Raw genomic sequence first — 13,651 nt, forward strand, 5'->3', positions numbered from 1 at the left:
ATGATACTTGGAGCCCCACATTTTCCCTGTGGCAAACTGTGGGCAAGTTGCCTATTTTATTAGTGAGCGTTCAGTTTGCCCATCACTGTTTGTCCACTGGAGAAATAAAGCCTTAGTTTTCAGCTATGAGGGAAAAATGGGAAAGGATGTGGTATCTTTGGGATGGGCAAATATGTACCAAATACAAATATGTACCAAATAAGTGCTAGAACCACACAAGAATTAGAATGATCCTGATTTCAATAGATGAAACTGCAAAAGTGCTTTCGGATCTTCAAGGCGATCGAAGGAATGAAGAAAGGAGCCTGAGAAGTTTCTCTTTGAAAATTCCTGTTGGGTACATGCTCCATCTTTTTTTGGCGGGACTCTGGTGCTTCAGAACACATATATATGTAACTCACTTTTAATTCATGCCAAGTGTGTAGCCTAGCAGACTCCCTGGGTGTGGTGAGGACATATGACTTACTGGAACAAGAATGAAGGGATATTGACACCCAGACAGATGTCAGAAGCAGAACATTGGAAAGGGAAGGTCAAAGGTCAGGTCTATATAACCAGGAGATCACCAGATATGGAACTCATCCCCTTACCCACCTTAACAAGTGGAAATTTAGGAGCAATTCAGGTAAATGTCTAGAAATGTCTATATACAGCATATATATATACAGTATACAGCTTCGGTATTCTGTAGCTTTGGTGCTGCAATGTGTTTTAAAACTTTCAGGTTTAGAGGTAGTTTGCTGGGTAGTAATTGTATCAGGAGAAAACTCAGGGGCAAAAGCCGACTAAGCTGCTTCTACAACAACTTTAACAACTTCTACTGTACAACTGCTTCTACAACTTTAACAGCTGCGGTAAATAAACTGCAGGTTTTTCCATATTCCTAACAAATAACAAATACGTGTAAATAAACTATAAGTCTTCCAATTGCTACTATAACTTCTCTTTAGCTGTCCCAGTAAAAATGAATCAGATTTAGGATTGTTCACTATTTAAATGCATGTCGGATAGCTACTCTGACATTTAGAAGCCAGTCAAGGTGAGTATTAAAACAGCCCTTTTCTTGTCTTTATTCCGCTTTATTGATTTATTCCTGCAGGTTCCTGCAGCTGAGATTTTCTGTTGGCAAGCACATTCCTACCAAATGTTGGAATAGGAAAAGAAAACCATTAGCTTCTGCATCCCTCAAGATGGGAAGGGATATCAAAAGGCATCAGTAGTCTGGGGCCTTCGCCATACGAGGATGTGGAATGTTTCAGTCACAGGGTAAATACTGTGCAGGTTCCTAGCGCTCAGACCCGAAGCGCAATGCCAGAAACGCTGTAGAAAAACAGGGAGGAAACCTGGGAACAGGAGCCCTGAGAGAAAACAGCTTTTTACGGAAGGGACACAAGCAATCAAGGTATGTTTTCATTTTCTTTGCCTGTGGCGCTCACCCCTCCAGCTCGAGAAAGCCACTTTTTTTATTACAAAACCTGTCTTGTTACTGACGAGGGCGAAGAGGCAAAGGGCAGAGGATTGGGATGTTTAAAATGCGGGATATTCATGAGTCCCCAGAAAAAAAAAGTGATTGCTTAAGAGATGGCAGAGTTACTGTAGGCAAGTCCAGGCCAACCAGCTCAGAGAGATGGAAAAAAATGGAAAATGAAAAATATGTGTCTGGTGTCGCAAAACATTTTTTCATGCCCTGTAAAGACAGTTAAAATTGATGGCAGTATCTCTGCTTTTGATTAATATGAAACAGATTGACAAGGAATTATTTGCAAGGCCCATTAATATATTAATATTGAGACCTGTTTTCCCAGTTATGGAATGGATGTGTATGTGTTACTGAAGGTCACGTGTGGAGATGCATTGTATTAAAGCCTGAAATGGTTAATATAGCAGCTGATAAGAACCAGGTACTGCTTGTGGTGGCGCTATCAACAGGCCAAAGTGTATTAAAATGTAATTAAAAATCAATTTAATAAAATGTAATTTTAAAATCATATTCAATCATATTAATCATCATATTTCTACACTGCTGCTACTTTACTTTTGCTTATAAGTAATAAATATTGAAGGATTATGTCAATGTATAACTAGACTTAGAAATGTAACATGGGAACAAGCTACATCTTTTCCATAAATGTTCTAGATAAATAATGTTTACTTTTTTATTTTTTCTATATTTTATAACAAACAGCAGTAACAAAATAAATATAATAACAGTAAGAACATTTGATAAATTTTAGGAACTAAGCTAAAAATGTTAACTATAGTATTTTCAATCACATTAAGGCTAGTTGTATTAATTACAAAATGGCTCAATGAGATTCTAGCTCAGGAATTTGAAAAACAAGTCCTGACTACACTCAATTATGGTGACCATTACAGAAAAAAAAAACTAATTATTTGTGCAACAGATTACAAAAGTCCCAAACTAAAAAATTCAATATTATTTAAGGGGCCCAAATACAGGGCCTCAGAAGCACAGTCCAGGGGGTTAAATCCACTGTATCTTATGATCTCAGTGGACGATCTCTCTGAGGTTATCATACGTTTTACATCATTAAAAGCCCTGGTTTGTATTCACAGAGCCAACTCCGTATCCACACCCAGGCAAAACTCCCATGGGGTTACCAGCCTTCCTGCTGTGCCTCTCTGTGGTTTGCATACGTCCGTGCTCGGGCGGCTACAGCGACTATGATTATGGCGGGATACCCGTCATGATTAACCGCCTGCTGGGGGAGCCCAGTGTGCTGAGCCTGAGGGGCCGCCTGGACGCCAGCTGGTACCGCGCGGTCAACACAGAGACCTGCCCGCCGGAGTGCGACTGCCCCGTCCACTGGCCCTCGGCCGCCTACTGCGACCACCGTGGACTAAAGGCCGTGCCTCCCGCGCTGCCCCCACGGACGCAGTACCTGTTCCTGCAGGGCAACCTCATCTCCGGCCTGCCGGCGGGCATTTTCGCTAACGCCACCCTGGCGCGCTGGCTGCTGCTGGACCGCAACCAGCTCGCCAGCGACCAGGTGAACAGCACGGCCCTGGCGCAGCTGCCTCACCTGGAGAACCTCTTCCTCAACTACAACCACCTGACGGACGTGCCCTCCCCGCTGCCCGGCGGCCTCCTGCAGCTCCGGCTGGCCCACAACCGGATCAGCAAGATCGCCCCTGGGGCTTTCCGGAGCCTGCGCAACCTCACGCTGCTGCTGCTGCAGGGCAACCAGCTGCAGACGATAGGAGAGGCGGCCTTCAAAGGTCAGTGGAATTTGGATCCGTTTCCTTTTAGTGTTTTTCCCTGGCCTGTGAACAGCGTTACGTCTTCGTGAGCCGTGAGTACATTTCGCTTCAGACTAATAGTGGAAAGATCTCTCCCATCGCACCTATAAACCAGTCCAAAGCTTTCAGAACACAATCTGAGCGTCCAACACTGACTTCATCAGAAAATGAGCCAGTGCATTTTTCAAGAGCTTAAACAGACCATTTCCTCCCTTCTTTTGGATTCACGGTCCAAAAAGCGTTTTTAATCTGGAAAAGTGAGTTTTGTTTGGTGTTCTCTCTTCTTTTGTTTTATTGCGGCAGGTCTGCAGTCCGTCATTCTCCTCGACCTCAGCCACAACCAGCTGAAAGAATTTCCAGAGGGCCTGCCTCCATCCATCCAGCAGCTCTACATCTCCAACAACTCCCTCAGCGTCCTGCCGGAAAGGAGTCTGATGGGGTTTGGCAATCTGCAGTACCTGAGGATCAGCCACAACAGGCTCCAGGACAAAGGCATTGCCAGCAGCGTCTTCAATGTGTCCTCGATTATCGAGCTTGACCTTTCCTATAACCAGCTCACCTCTGTTCCCGTAGTGTCAGAGACTCTCCAGTATCTCTATTTACAGGCTAATGTCATCCAAGGTAAAGTAGTTCTTGGTGCTGAGGTTACATGTGGTGTTACAAGCCAGTGTGGCTTTGCCATCTTGCTCACATCATAAGACCCTTGGCCTTGGGTACATCTTGCATCCCTAGAGAGGTTCTGATGAATCACGTCCTCCATCATGTTCTAGAAGCAGCCACTCACATTGCACATTTAATTCACTGTGCAGTTGCATTTTAAATGTATCATGGACTTCATTGTGGTGTTGCTCATGGCTGCAAAGTATGTAATGACACATGCAACGGCTGAATCACTTACTTGGATTCAAAAGTGTGGGGTTACTCAACTTGTCCATAGCAGTTTGTTGTTCTTATTAAAATTGCAATTAACAAGGTCAACTGAGTATTCCTGTTGAAAACGAGACTCCATGGCAAATGCATGAATCAGAATTTTGGATGCACTTAAATTAAGTCCACAGCTCCATTTAAGTGTTAGTTGATATTTCTGGGTCTTGTAAAATAGATATGTGGCAAGGACATTTACCAAGGTCCTGAGCCTATAACATGATTATCAGGAATCCTCAATGAAAAGGTATACAGTTCCTGTGCAGACGCAGAGGAAGTAGATATTGAGACAGGCGAACAATCCGGAACGTCAGGCGAGATCGTAGTCGATAGGCGAATGGCAGATCGAAATCCAGGAAGTACAGAGAGAAGCAAACAATCCAAAACAGAAGGCGGGGTCCAAGGTCGAGAGGCAAAAGGGAGTTCAGTCACCAGTAAGTGAGCGTAATCGTGAGGTAGAGCTCTCAAAGAGAACACCCAATACCGAGCAGCGGGAAGCGGGTTAGGATGGTTTAAATAGTGCTGCTTGCCGCATGGTACAGGGTGTGCTGATGGATTAACACCTGCGGCAGCGCTTGTTATTATTAACCCGCTGCTGGTACTGGTTAGTTCTTTTGTGAGCTGATCTCCGCTGGCTGGTGGTCGTGACACTGACGAAATAGCTGGTGCTTAGCTTAGCTTTGCTGTAGCCAACATGGCTGCCTGCTGTTTGAACAAGTTAAATGTCTTGTCATATCCACTGTGGATAAGGCATAGGAATCTTGGATCCTTAAAGGATGGGTGTGAATTCTTGCCTAAGACACTCAGTTCCTCCTACATTGCTGCACATGACTGAATGTTGCAGTGCATGTAGAATTCACAAAACATCTGGATATCATTACTGTGAAATCCGAGGGATAACAGCACGGTATGAGGCACCCTAGTCATACAGTATGTTTAGGGCACAACCCAGAACACAGGCTCGGTAGTTAATTCCAACACAAAATTATACGTTTTGGTTAATGCAACGTGTTAATGTTATTGAGGACACATGAAGTGATCAAGGGGCATAATCTCTCTTATGCATTAAGTGATAAAGTTGATCTTTTTATTTTGTAAAAGCAGAGGTGCTGCAAGATATGCTTAACGTTCAACTGAGCTGAAGGGAGTAATAACCCTTGCTTAAAGACCCATTGTGTGAGCACGTCTCTACTCGGCAATCATGGAAAAAGTGATTAGAATCTCAGACCAACCCCCACCATGCCTGTTTGACTTGATGATTATTCTTCATCAGTGAGAAACTATGGCAGTAGCAGTATTAAACCACATCATCGCTGGGAATTTGCCGGAAAACATCTGCATGGAGATTACCAGGGACTGCCTTGCAGGCCAACTGCACGTTTTTTTCCAGCAACAGTCCAAAAAATGACAGAATTCCAATTTCTGGCTGGTCTGTTCTTCTGCTGTACAGTGATAGTGAGCATAGAAGAAACAAACTACAATTTGGTTATATGGTACTGTGAGTAAAAAGTTAAGACTGCATTTTCTAATCTCATGGATCATTGTCTTTTAGCTATATGGTGTGGTGGTCAGGCAATATAGCAACACTGTGATTAGTGCTCAGGGGACTTAGCTGTGATTTTGGTGTTGCTGTTAACTTTAACTCCATGAGCTTGCATGCTGTAAGTTTTCTCTAGGTGATTTTCTCTTTTCTCCCAAAGACACAGAGGAAATGTTCGATTGACTTCTTTAAAGTTCAGTGTTTGAAGTGAAAGAAGCTGATCTCATTTCTCTGTCCTGTAAAGAGTGATTCTGTGGTGCTTCTCTGTCCTGTACTTGGAACCGAGTTGCCGAGATTGAAATATGACTGTATGGAGAAAAGACTACCTCATTTTTTGCCTTTCACATATTAACATGTAAAAAGCAACTTTGGTATACCACAATAAAAGTGTGGTGAATTGTATAACAGTGCAGTGTAATCATTCCAGTGAGTGAAGGGCTGTGGTAGACCATGATATGAGGGAAAGTCAAAGCAGATGAGAAGCATAAGCAGGCAAACCCATTGAAAAATAGCAAACCTATTGTATAAATGTTTTCAGGGGCTGTACATCCTGGAGAAGCCATTGTTCGTGTGAATTTCTGTTCAGATCTTCAAGGAATACCTACAGGAACACTGATTTCCAACAAAGGGACCAGTATTCCTCAGCAGTGTGGTTAGAAAGATCTTAGGTATAGCTTCTGATTCCAGAGACTTTGTTTAGGAATTCATGCCTGCTTTTTTCCAAGCGGAGATCCAGAAGACGTGACAACACAGTCTGAGCCATTGACTGAGGTGAAGGAGGGAGGAAACTGGCAAAGGATCTTGCCACCCGGCACTGTGGCTTGTGGTTAGCTCACTCACAGGCACATTCTGTTTCTCTCTCCTGGCTGCCGAGCTGAGGATTCCGGTCTGTCTCAGACAGGGAAGGATGCCTTATGATCAGCACCGAGGTTCACCCATGTTCATTGCTTTGACTGAGATTTTTATTGTCTGAAAAGCAGCCCCCATGCACCTGTGTCTCGTTTGTTAATTTCCAATCACATCCTTCTACATTTCAAATAAGGGCTCCTTATGAGAACCATGCAGAAAGAACAGTCTGCCTTTTTCTTGATGTTCAGTTTGATTAATATTGAGTAAGAGTGCGAGTTTGTCATAAGTTTCCACTCGTACGTGCTTATAAAAATGTCACACTGTATCGCTGAGCAAAATTTAAGATTATAATTGCAAGCGCTTCTATAACAAAGTGCTCAAGCTCATGTGAAGTTCAAAGTATCTCAATTTTCAATGCAATCGTGCCGGTAATACCAGAGAGTGGAGAACAGTAAAAGTAAAATGGTGGACATGGCCGGACAGTGAAGGGTATGATTCTTAAAACTTTTGTCTTTTGTCTTCCAGAGGTCAACATGACCAGTTTCTGCAGGACGGTGGGCCCGGTGGATTACTCGCACCTGAGAGTCCTGCGTCTGGACGGCAATCCGCTCAGCTATCACCAGCTGCCTTCTGACTGGGTGCTGTGTCTCCGCGTGCTCAGCAACATCTTCATCTGACCCAGCCCCGGTCTGCTCCTGCATCAAGAGCAGCAGGGATACTCTGTCCGAGCAGACACTGAGCACTTTATATCAAGAAAATATAAAGGCACAAAGCATAACATGCACAAAGCATAACATGCACAAGGCACAAAGCATAACATGCACAGACCTTCACATCCGTTAACTAACTAAGCAAGTATGTCCCATGAGTTTTTACAGGAAAGAATGCTTCAGTTTGGTCCCCTTTTGTATATACTCAAACTCTAATATGAATGCAAATTAAATTGCGTCCAATTGCATCCAGGAAACAAATTTGTGTGTTGCATTATTCAGGAGGGTCTGTTGTGAAAGTTTTGATTCTTCTAAAATATTTTGAAAAACCACAATAAAACCGGGGAAACACTATGAAATTATGGTAAAAGCATGAAAAAGTTCAGGGACATGGTAAGGCATAAAGTATAGCAAAGCAACACCGAAAAGGGAAAAGGATTTAGCATAGCATGCTTTTATAACAGAAAGTCACAGTCGAGGAGATGTACACTGGTGGGAAACCAGTGGGCGTAGAGCATGTGCTTCTGTATGTAAATACTCTACAGATAAATAAATGTATTATAGCAATGATACAAATGTACATTTTATGACATGCTAACTGTCAGTGCACCAAGTCAGTATATTGAACAGTACATCTGGAACCAGAATACTGCTGCGCAGCATCACTGTAGAGGTCATTTCCATGAAGCTCTCTGTTTTGCACGGCGCTTGTAATCTAAACAATGCAGGGTGCGAGCAACGTGTTCTCCACTTAGCTTCTGGGGTCTCAAATGTGAGCAAATAAGTCCTGTAAGGTAAGGACAGTGACAAACACAGATACTAAGTATTCACATTTTGAATCTGAAATTGCTTAATTGACATAAACAAGGGCCTCCATCCCTGTGTAAATCATGGTGTGCTAATGCTAACAATTCCTAGTAAAACCTATGGTATTCCCAGGGTGCGGTGTAGTAGTGCACAGTGAAGGCATGTTGAACCCATAGGAAAACACAGCAAATGTTTGGTAAATCCATGGTTAAAGTGAAAATAAAACTATGGTAAATTCACCAATACAAGCTCTTCAGGACATGCACACCTTTAATATTTTAGTCTAAGATGTCCATGACCAGACAGGAACTTTCATTCATGTTGTGGACTCTTTCAAAGCACTCAAAGCTCTGCAATACAAGTATGACAGGCATGCTTCAGGAACAGTAGTAATTCAAGCATATTGCCTTTGTTCTTCTGGCTCACTAGCTTCTCCTGTAACGTGCACATCTGAAATTAGGCTTAATGCAGCTAGAACTACACATGTTGCCCCTTGTTTGCTGTTGAAATCTTGTGCATTTCCAGGTTTCAACCTTTCGTGCACTGTGATAAAAACAATTGTGAAAGTACACTAATTCTCTGAAAATACAGGAGGCATTTTCAAAAAGTCAATGATAACGAGACCTCCTCAGGTTAAGAGCTGAACATGTGTCTGTCGTATTAACATCTCCCCAGTTTGTTACAGTCATGTAAGTGACTCGGGACACCACACTGCTTCTTGAAATGGTAATTCTGGTGTTCCTCGCAATTACAAATTGTGTAATTTACATAGGCTAATAGGTGGTCAGGGGTTGTGGTGATGATGTAATATGTAATATTATTGTATGTTAATGCTAAATTTAAGAGTTATTCATACTAAATAAATTATATACAGTAGCTTTACTTACATCTTGCTTTCTTCATTTATTTCATATCCTGTGTCCAATAGGACTCCAGTTTGGAAATATAAAAAGCATGGTCTGCTTGCTTGAAACCAAGCCCCCCAAGGCTTGTGCCTAATTTCCTCACTGGTATTAGTGTGGACATGTCTGCAAAACTCAACTAACTTTTGGAGATCTCCTGGTAATATCCATAATTAAACTCATTCTTGTTGCCATGGATGAGTGGTGGGGCAAGCTAGTATCTACCTAGTAGTCACATACACCTCAATCACCTGTCATTCAAGTGCTGGAGACTGTGGTAACTAATTTGACAGGAGTCTTGCACAACCTGGAAGCAATCACTATGGCCGACCCAGGTGGTTTAATTTACATAAGCTGTGATTTGGCAGTGCTCAGGAACATAGAGTTCACTACGCCTTAGCTTTGTTTCGAGTTCCTGAGCTCTTGTTGTATTTGCTTCCTAGATTCTGGACCCTGCTTTGCCCTGACTTCGCTCCTCATATTTCATCCCTCGTGCTTTGTACTCTGTCTCTGTGTTTATGGGCTGTGCTTCTTTCCCTTGGCTCTGTGTTTTTGGATTTCCCTTGGCACTGTGCTCCTGTGTTTACCCAGCTCTGAATCTCTCCTGTTTGGGTAACACTCTGGACTTTGTTTGTCTGTACCATGCATGCCTGTTCTCCAGAATTTCTCTTCCTGCTTTTGGGTTAATTTCACAAAAATATGTCGCTGCATTACCATCTCCACCAGTGACATATAACATTAATAAGCAAATTAACCTCAAAGGGCAAGGATTTCAGGGTGCAGGTTTTTGAAGGTCTCAGTCTGCACTGACATCATGTCTAGGCCTGGTGCCATATGTTAGTCATGTGATATCTACTAACTTCTGCAATCCGACTATTGTTTTCCTGGAGCGAGCAGAGGAACTTTGGTGTCTTTTAGATTAGTCCAGTCATTTCACAATACAAGAGCTGTTTTTAGCGTTCTAATAACTGTCCAATAGAAAAGGTTAAAATGTTATTTTTCAATGCTCACATTCAGTTACAGCACTTTGGCAAGAACACGTGTAAGTTCACTAGAGTTAGATGGCCGCTACTAATTTTTGTTTCCTAACAGTCTAGACTGGCTGCTGTTTTGTCCTGGCCTCATCATGCTCTTATGTTCAGCCCAGGTACAGTTCCCTCCAAGAATATTTGAGAAATTGCTGCCGGACGTAATCAAATTCTTATACCATGACAAAAGATCCATTTTGATTTCCCAGAATCTTTTGTTTGCTCCATGGCAACAGTGTTTAACTTCTTAAATTACATTGACAGAGTTCTAGCATTGCAGTATTTCATTTCCCACGTGCAATGGGAAGCAATGTTATAGCAATACAATATTAAAAAACACATACAGTATATTCAAATTATATTTAGCTTTCATTACTTTAGCGACAGTAAAGACAAGGAGGTCTAACAATCACTATAGCTCTGCAGACTTCCAGTGGGGTTCCTGATTTTTCAGTGGTTAACTTATTCTTAAAGCTCCAGTAGCATTTAAATAGATTTAAAACACAGACACCAACTAATAAGGCCTCTTTGATAAATACATTTCTAGCTGAGATACTTTGGCCAAAGCACAATTTCCCTGAAGGTGTGTTAACGTTTCTTTACTTTTTCCTGGAAAGTTCTAAGTCTTTATAATTGATATTTTTTTTAAGTTATTTATAAATGTTTCATCATGATTTGCATGATTAACTGAGTACCCTATCTTCAGTGTAATAGAAAATGTGCAATATTTGGCCAAGGTCAATCGATCTGTGTTAAAAAATCTATACAAATATGCATAAATAATTAAGACCTCTTATTGTTAGAAAACGTTTTCTACAATCTTATTTTTTTCTCCAAAATTATTTTAAATTTTGAAGGATGCTTAATATTTTGAGCTTTAAGTTACCGTTCTCTTGTGAATGGTGGTTTTGAGACCACTGGTGTTCTTCTTTCCCCCTGCTTTAACAGAAACATAAAAACTGTAACACTGCATGATCTATAGAATGCGGACTTCAAAATCACAGGCACTTAATATACAATCATCCACAAGCCTTGTGAGCCAAAGGAAACCCAGAAGTGCAAATGAGCAGCAGATAAAATAGATCGGAATCTCACATACAGTACTTTCACTCGGCCATGTGAATTAGTCACACACGTACTGTAGATTTCACTTCCCCTCCACCCCATCTTCACCCCAATAGTGAGGAAGATTCGGGCAGCTTTATCCTCACATCGCCTAGAGTAGAGTCACACCAAATGTTCTCTACATAGTTCATCCCTCTGCTGCACTGATTAGGAACTGAGCTGCTGAAGTGAGGAAGACAGAAGGGAAACTGCAGACAGCGCCAGTATAGCACTAAAGAGGGCACTGATCAACAAACACATTCTTTCACTGAAACCTCTTCCAGAGTCCGTCGACTTCCCCACAGTACCTGTTTCCATGTGGTTTTATAAGGAAACAAATTAAGTCAATATCATGATCAAAGACCAGCCATGTCTGGGGTGGTGTCTGAAACTCACAGATGGCGAACGAGCAGCATCTCTCCTGAAGAAAGTCATTAGGAAAACAACTATGAATATGACCATTTAAAGGCAAGGTCATACTTTCCTTGGCAATCAGGAAAACAACTCATGCACAGCCTGGAAAACTTTAAGCTATACTCAATCCTTGCATATGTGCAAGCTGTCTGCACCAATGCTACTGTTCAAACAGTGATCTATATTGCACCCTGCCTTTCTACTCATCCAAGCAGCTACTAATCTGTCAGGGGCTTTCTTTTCCCAACTGCATGTTTGACATCTTATTGTCTGTATATTATCTTTCTTTCTATAGCTCATTATCTATGATACATACAATATAATTATGCAAAAAGTGATATCATCTATGTTGAAACTATGTCTTTTAGATAAAGTTCTTGGTTTTTTACTAGCTTCAGATTTATTAAAATATTTCTGTTCTACTTTTCCTTATATTCTCGAAGTAAAAGCGATAGCAGATGGGACTTTTTAAAGCAAGTAATCCGCCCTGTGAATTAATCGAGACATGGAAAAAGAGACCATTCTCTGGGGCCGAGGTGGTGCAGCTCACCTTTCAGGAGGCAGAGCCGTTCCCCCCACAGCCTGGTGTGTTTGTATTGGTTGTGCACGAGGAATTACCTCATTCCTCGGCTTCGGCCCATTTGGCTGATGATGACATCATCGTGGGTGAGCCGAGAGGCAGCTGCAAAGGGGAGCAACTCGGATGGGATGGGTCCGAAGCAAGGCATGCGGGGAAGAAAAGATTAACGAGTTAGTATTTTTACAGTGGACGAAAGCTCGGCCAGTGTCCAGTGAGCTGGGGAGCTGTCATCCTTCCCTGGTGTGTGTCCTGTCTCCAAGCAGCAGCCGGTCATCATGGGCTCCCCCTTCACTCCCCTTTCTCTGCTTCTTGCAGCTTCTGGGTTTCCCATCACATGGAGAACGTGAGGACTCTGATCCCTCAGCAGCTCTCCAGCAATCAAACTGAAGTCCTTGAGGATGGTGGGATGGACAGAGAGGGAGGAAAGATCAACATCTGCAACAAAATGTTGGATTTGCTTTCACAGTTATTATCATTCCAGCTACTACTCACAATACTGACAGTGATCACTTTTTGTCCAACTGGTAATTTGATCTGCAAGCACATCCAAATTCTTGTGCAAGTATACTTATTTTAATGTCAGTAATTCTCAATAGCTCCAACAAGCTGAATCATCAAATGCACTTTTGTTGCCTTTACATACTAGTGTGGGATTTGCATCCTCAACCGTAAGACATGCTAGAGGCCCCAGCCTTCTGTACTTTTGTCCTTTTTGTTTTTTTTTAACTCTGACATTTTAGCAGATGAATATATGATATGCAAATATTCATTAATAAACAAGGGCTCTTGTTGTTTGAAAAGATTAGAATCAATTATTTTTTGTTTTGTCAAAAATTATTTTTAATTTTGAAGGTTGCTTGACAGACCCTCTCACCAAGAAACTGCAGTAGCTTCCATTTCACACAACGTTTTTATAACCTTGCAACTTAATATCATCCACTCAGATTTATGGGACTCTTAAAGAGAATTAATGTTGCAAGAAGAGGCTCTCATGCAGAAGGCCGTCAGAGAGCAGAAAAGAACATTTTTTATGCTGTAGTTATGGTTTAGCAATTACTGCTGCATGTGACAGATTGATATCGCTTTGGTCGACTCTCTCAAACGTCTAGGCAGGCAAGGTAGAGTGATCTAACAGACAGTTCAGAGCACAGAAAGCCTTGAAAGTTGAAGAAACCTTTGCAATATTGTGCTGACATATTTTACCACTTGCAATATAATGTACAGGAGGGACCCTGTGTTGCAAGAGGTTCCATTTTTCAAATGAGATGTTAAATCCAATTCATGACTACTCAATAATTAAAGTTCCTAAGGCACTGTTCCTAAGAGCAGGGGCCTTAACTTCAATGTCCTGGCTAAATCACTCGCTGGGCTTGAAAACTCTTGCCCTCACCAGTCACCTTCGGACCCACAAATTAGATGATCATGGAAAACAATCGATTTCAGCTGCAAGGAATGCCAGAAGACAGATACTCTTTTTGGCATCCCAAAATGACATACTGTACATAATTACTATGGGAGAATTTTTTGACTGA

The 13,651-nt window shown here is 41.9% G+C and overlaps 1 protein-coding gene across 1 annotated transcript; it reads left to right on the forward strand.

The window, feature by feature from the left end:
• Positions 1-1,300: 1,300 nt before the first annotated feature.
• On the forward strand, positions 1,301-7,251 carry LOC148831017 (lumican). The gene is made up of 4 exons (XM_088922245.1): positions 1,301-1,402; positions 2,578-3,240; positions 3,565-3,882; positions 7,100-7,251. Exons 2-4 carry the CDS (start codon positions 2,613-2,615, stop codon positions 7,249-7,251), a joined length of 1,098 nt encoding a protein of 365 aa, XP_088778371.1. The 5' UTR covers positions 1,301-1,402; positions 2,578-2,612.
• Positions 7,252-13,651: the final 6,400 nt, after the last annotated feature.

The sequence above is a fragment of the Atractosteus spatula genome, chromosome 7 (assembly GCF_055471065.1).
Source record: "Atractosteus spatula isolate fAtrSpa1 chromosome 7, fAtrSpa1.hap1, whole genome shotgun sequence".
Lineage (NCBI taxonomy): Eukaryota > Metazoa > Chordata > Actinopteri > Semionotiformes > Lepisosteidae > Atractosteus > Atractosteus spatula.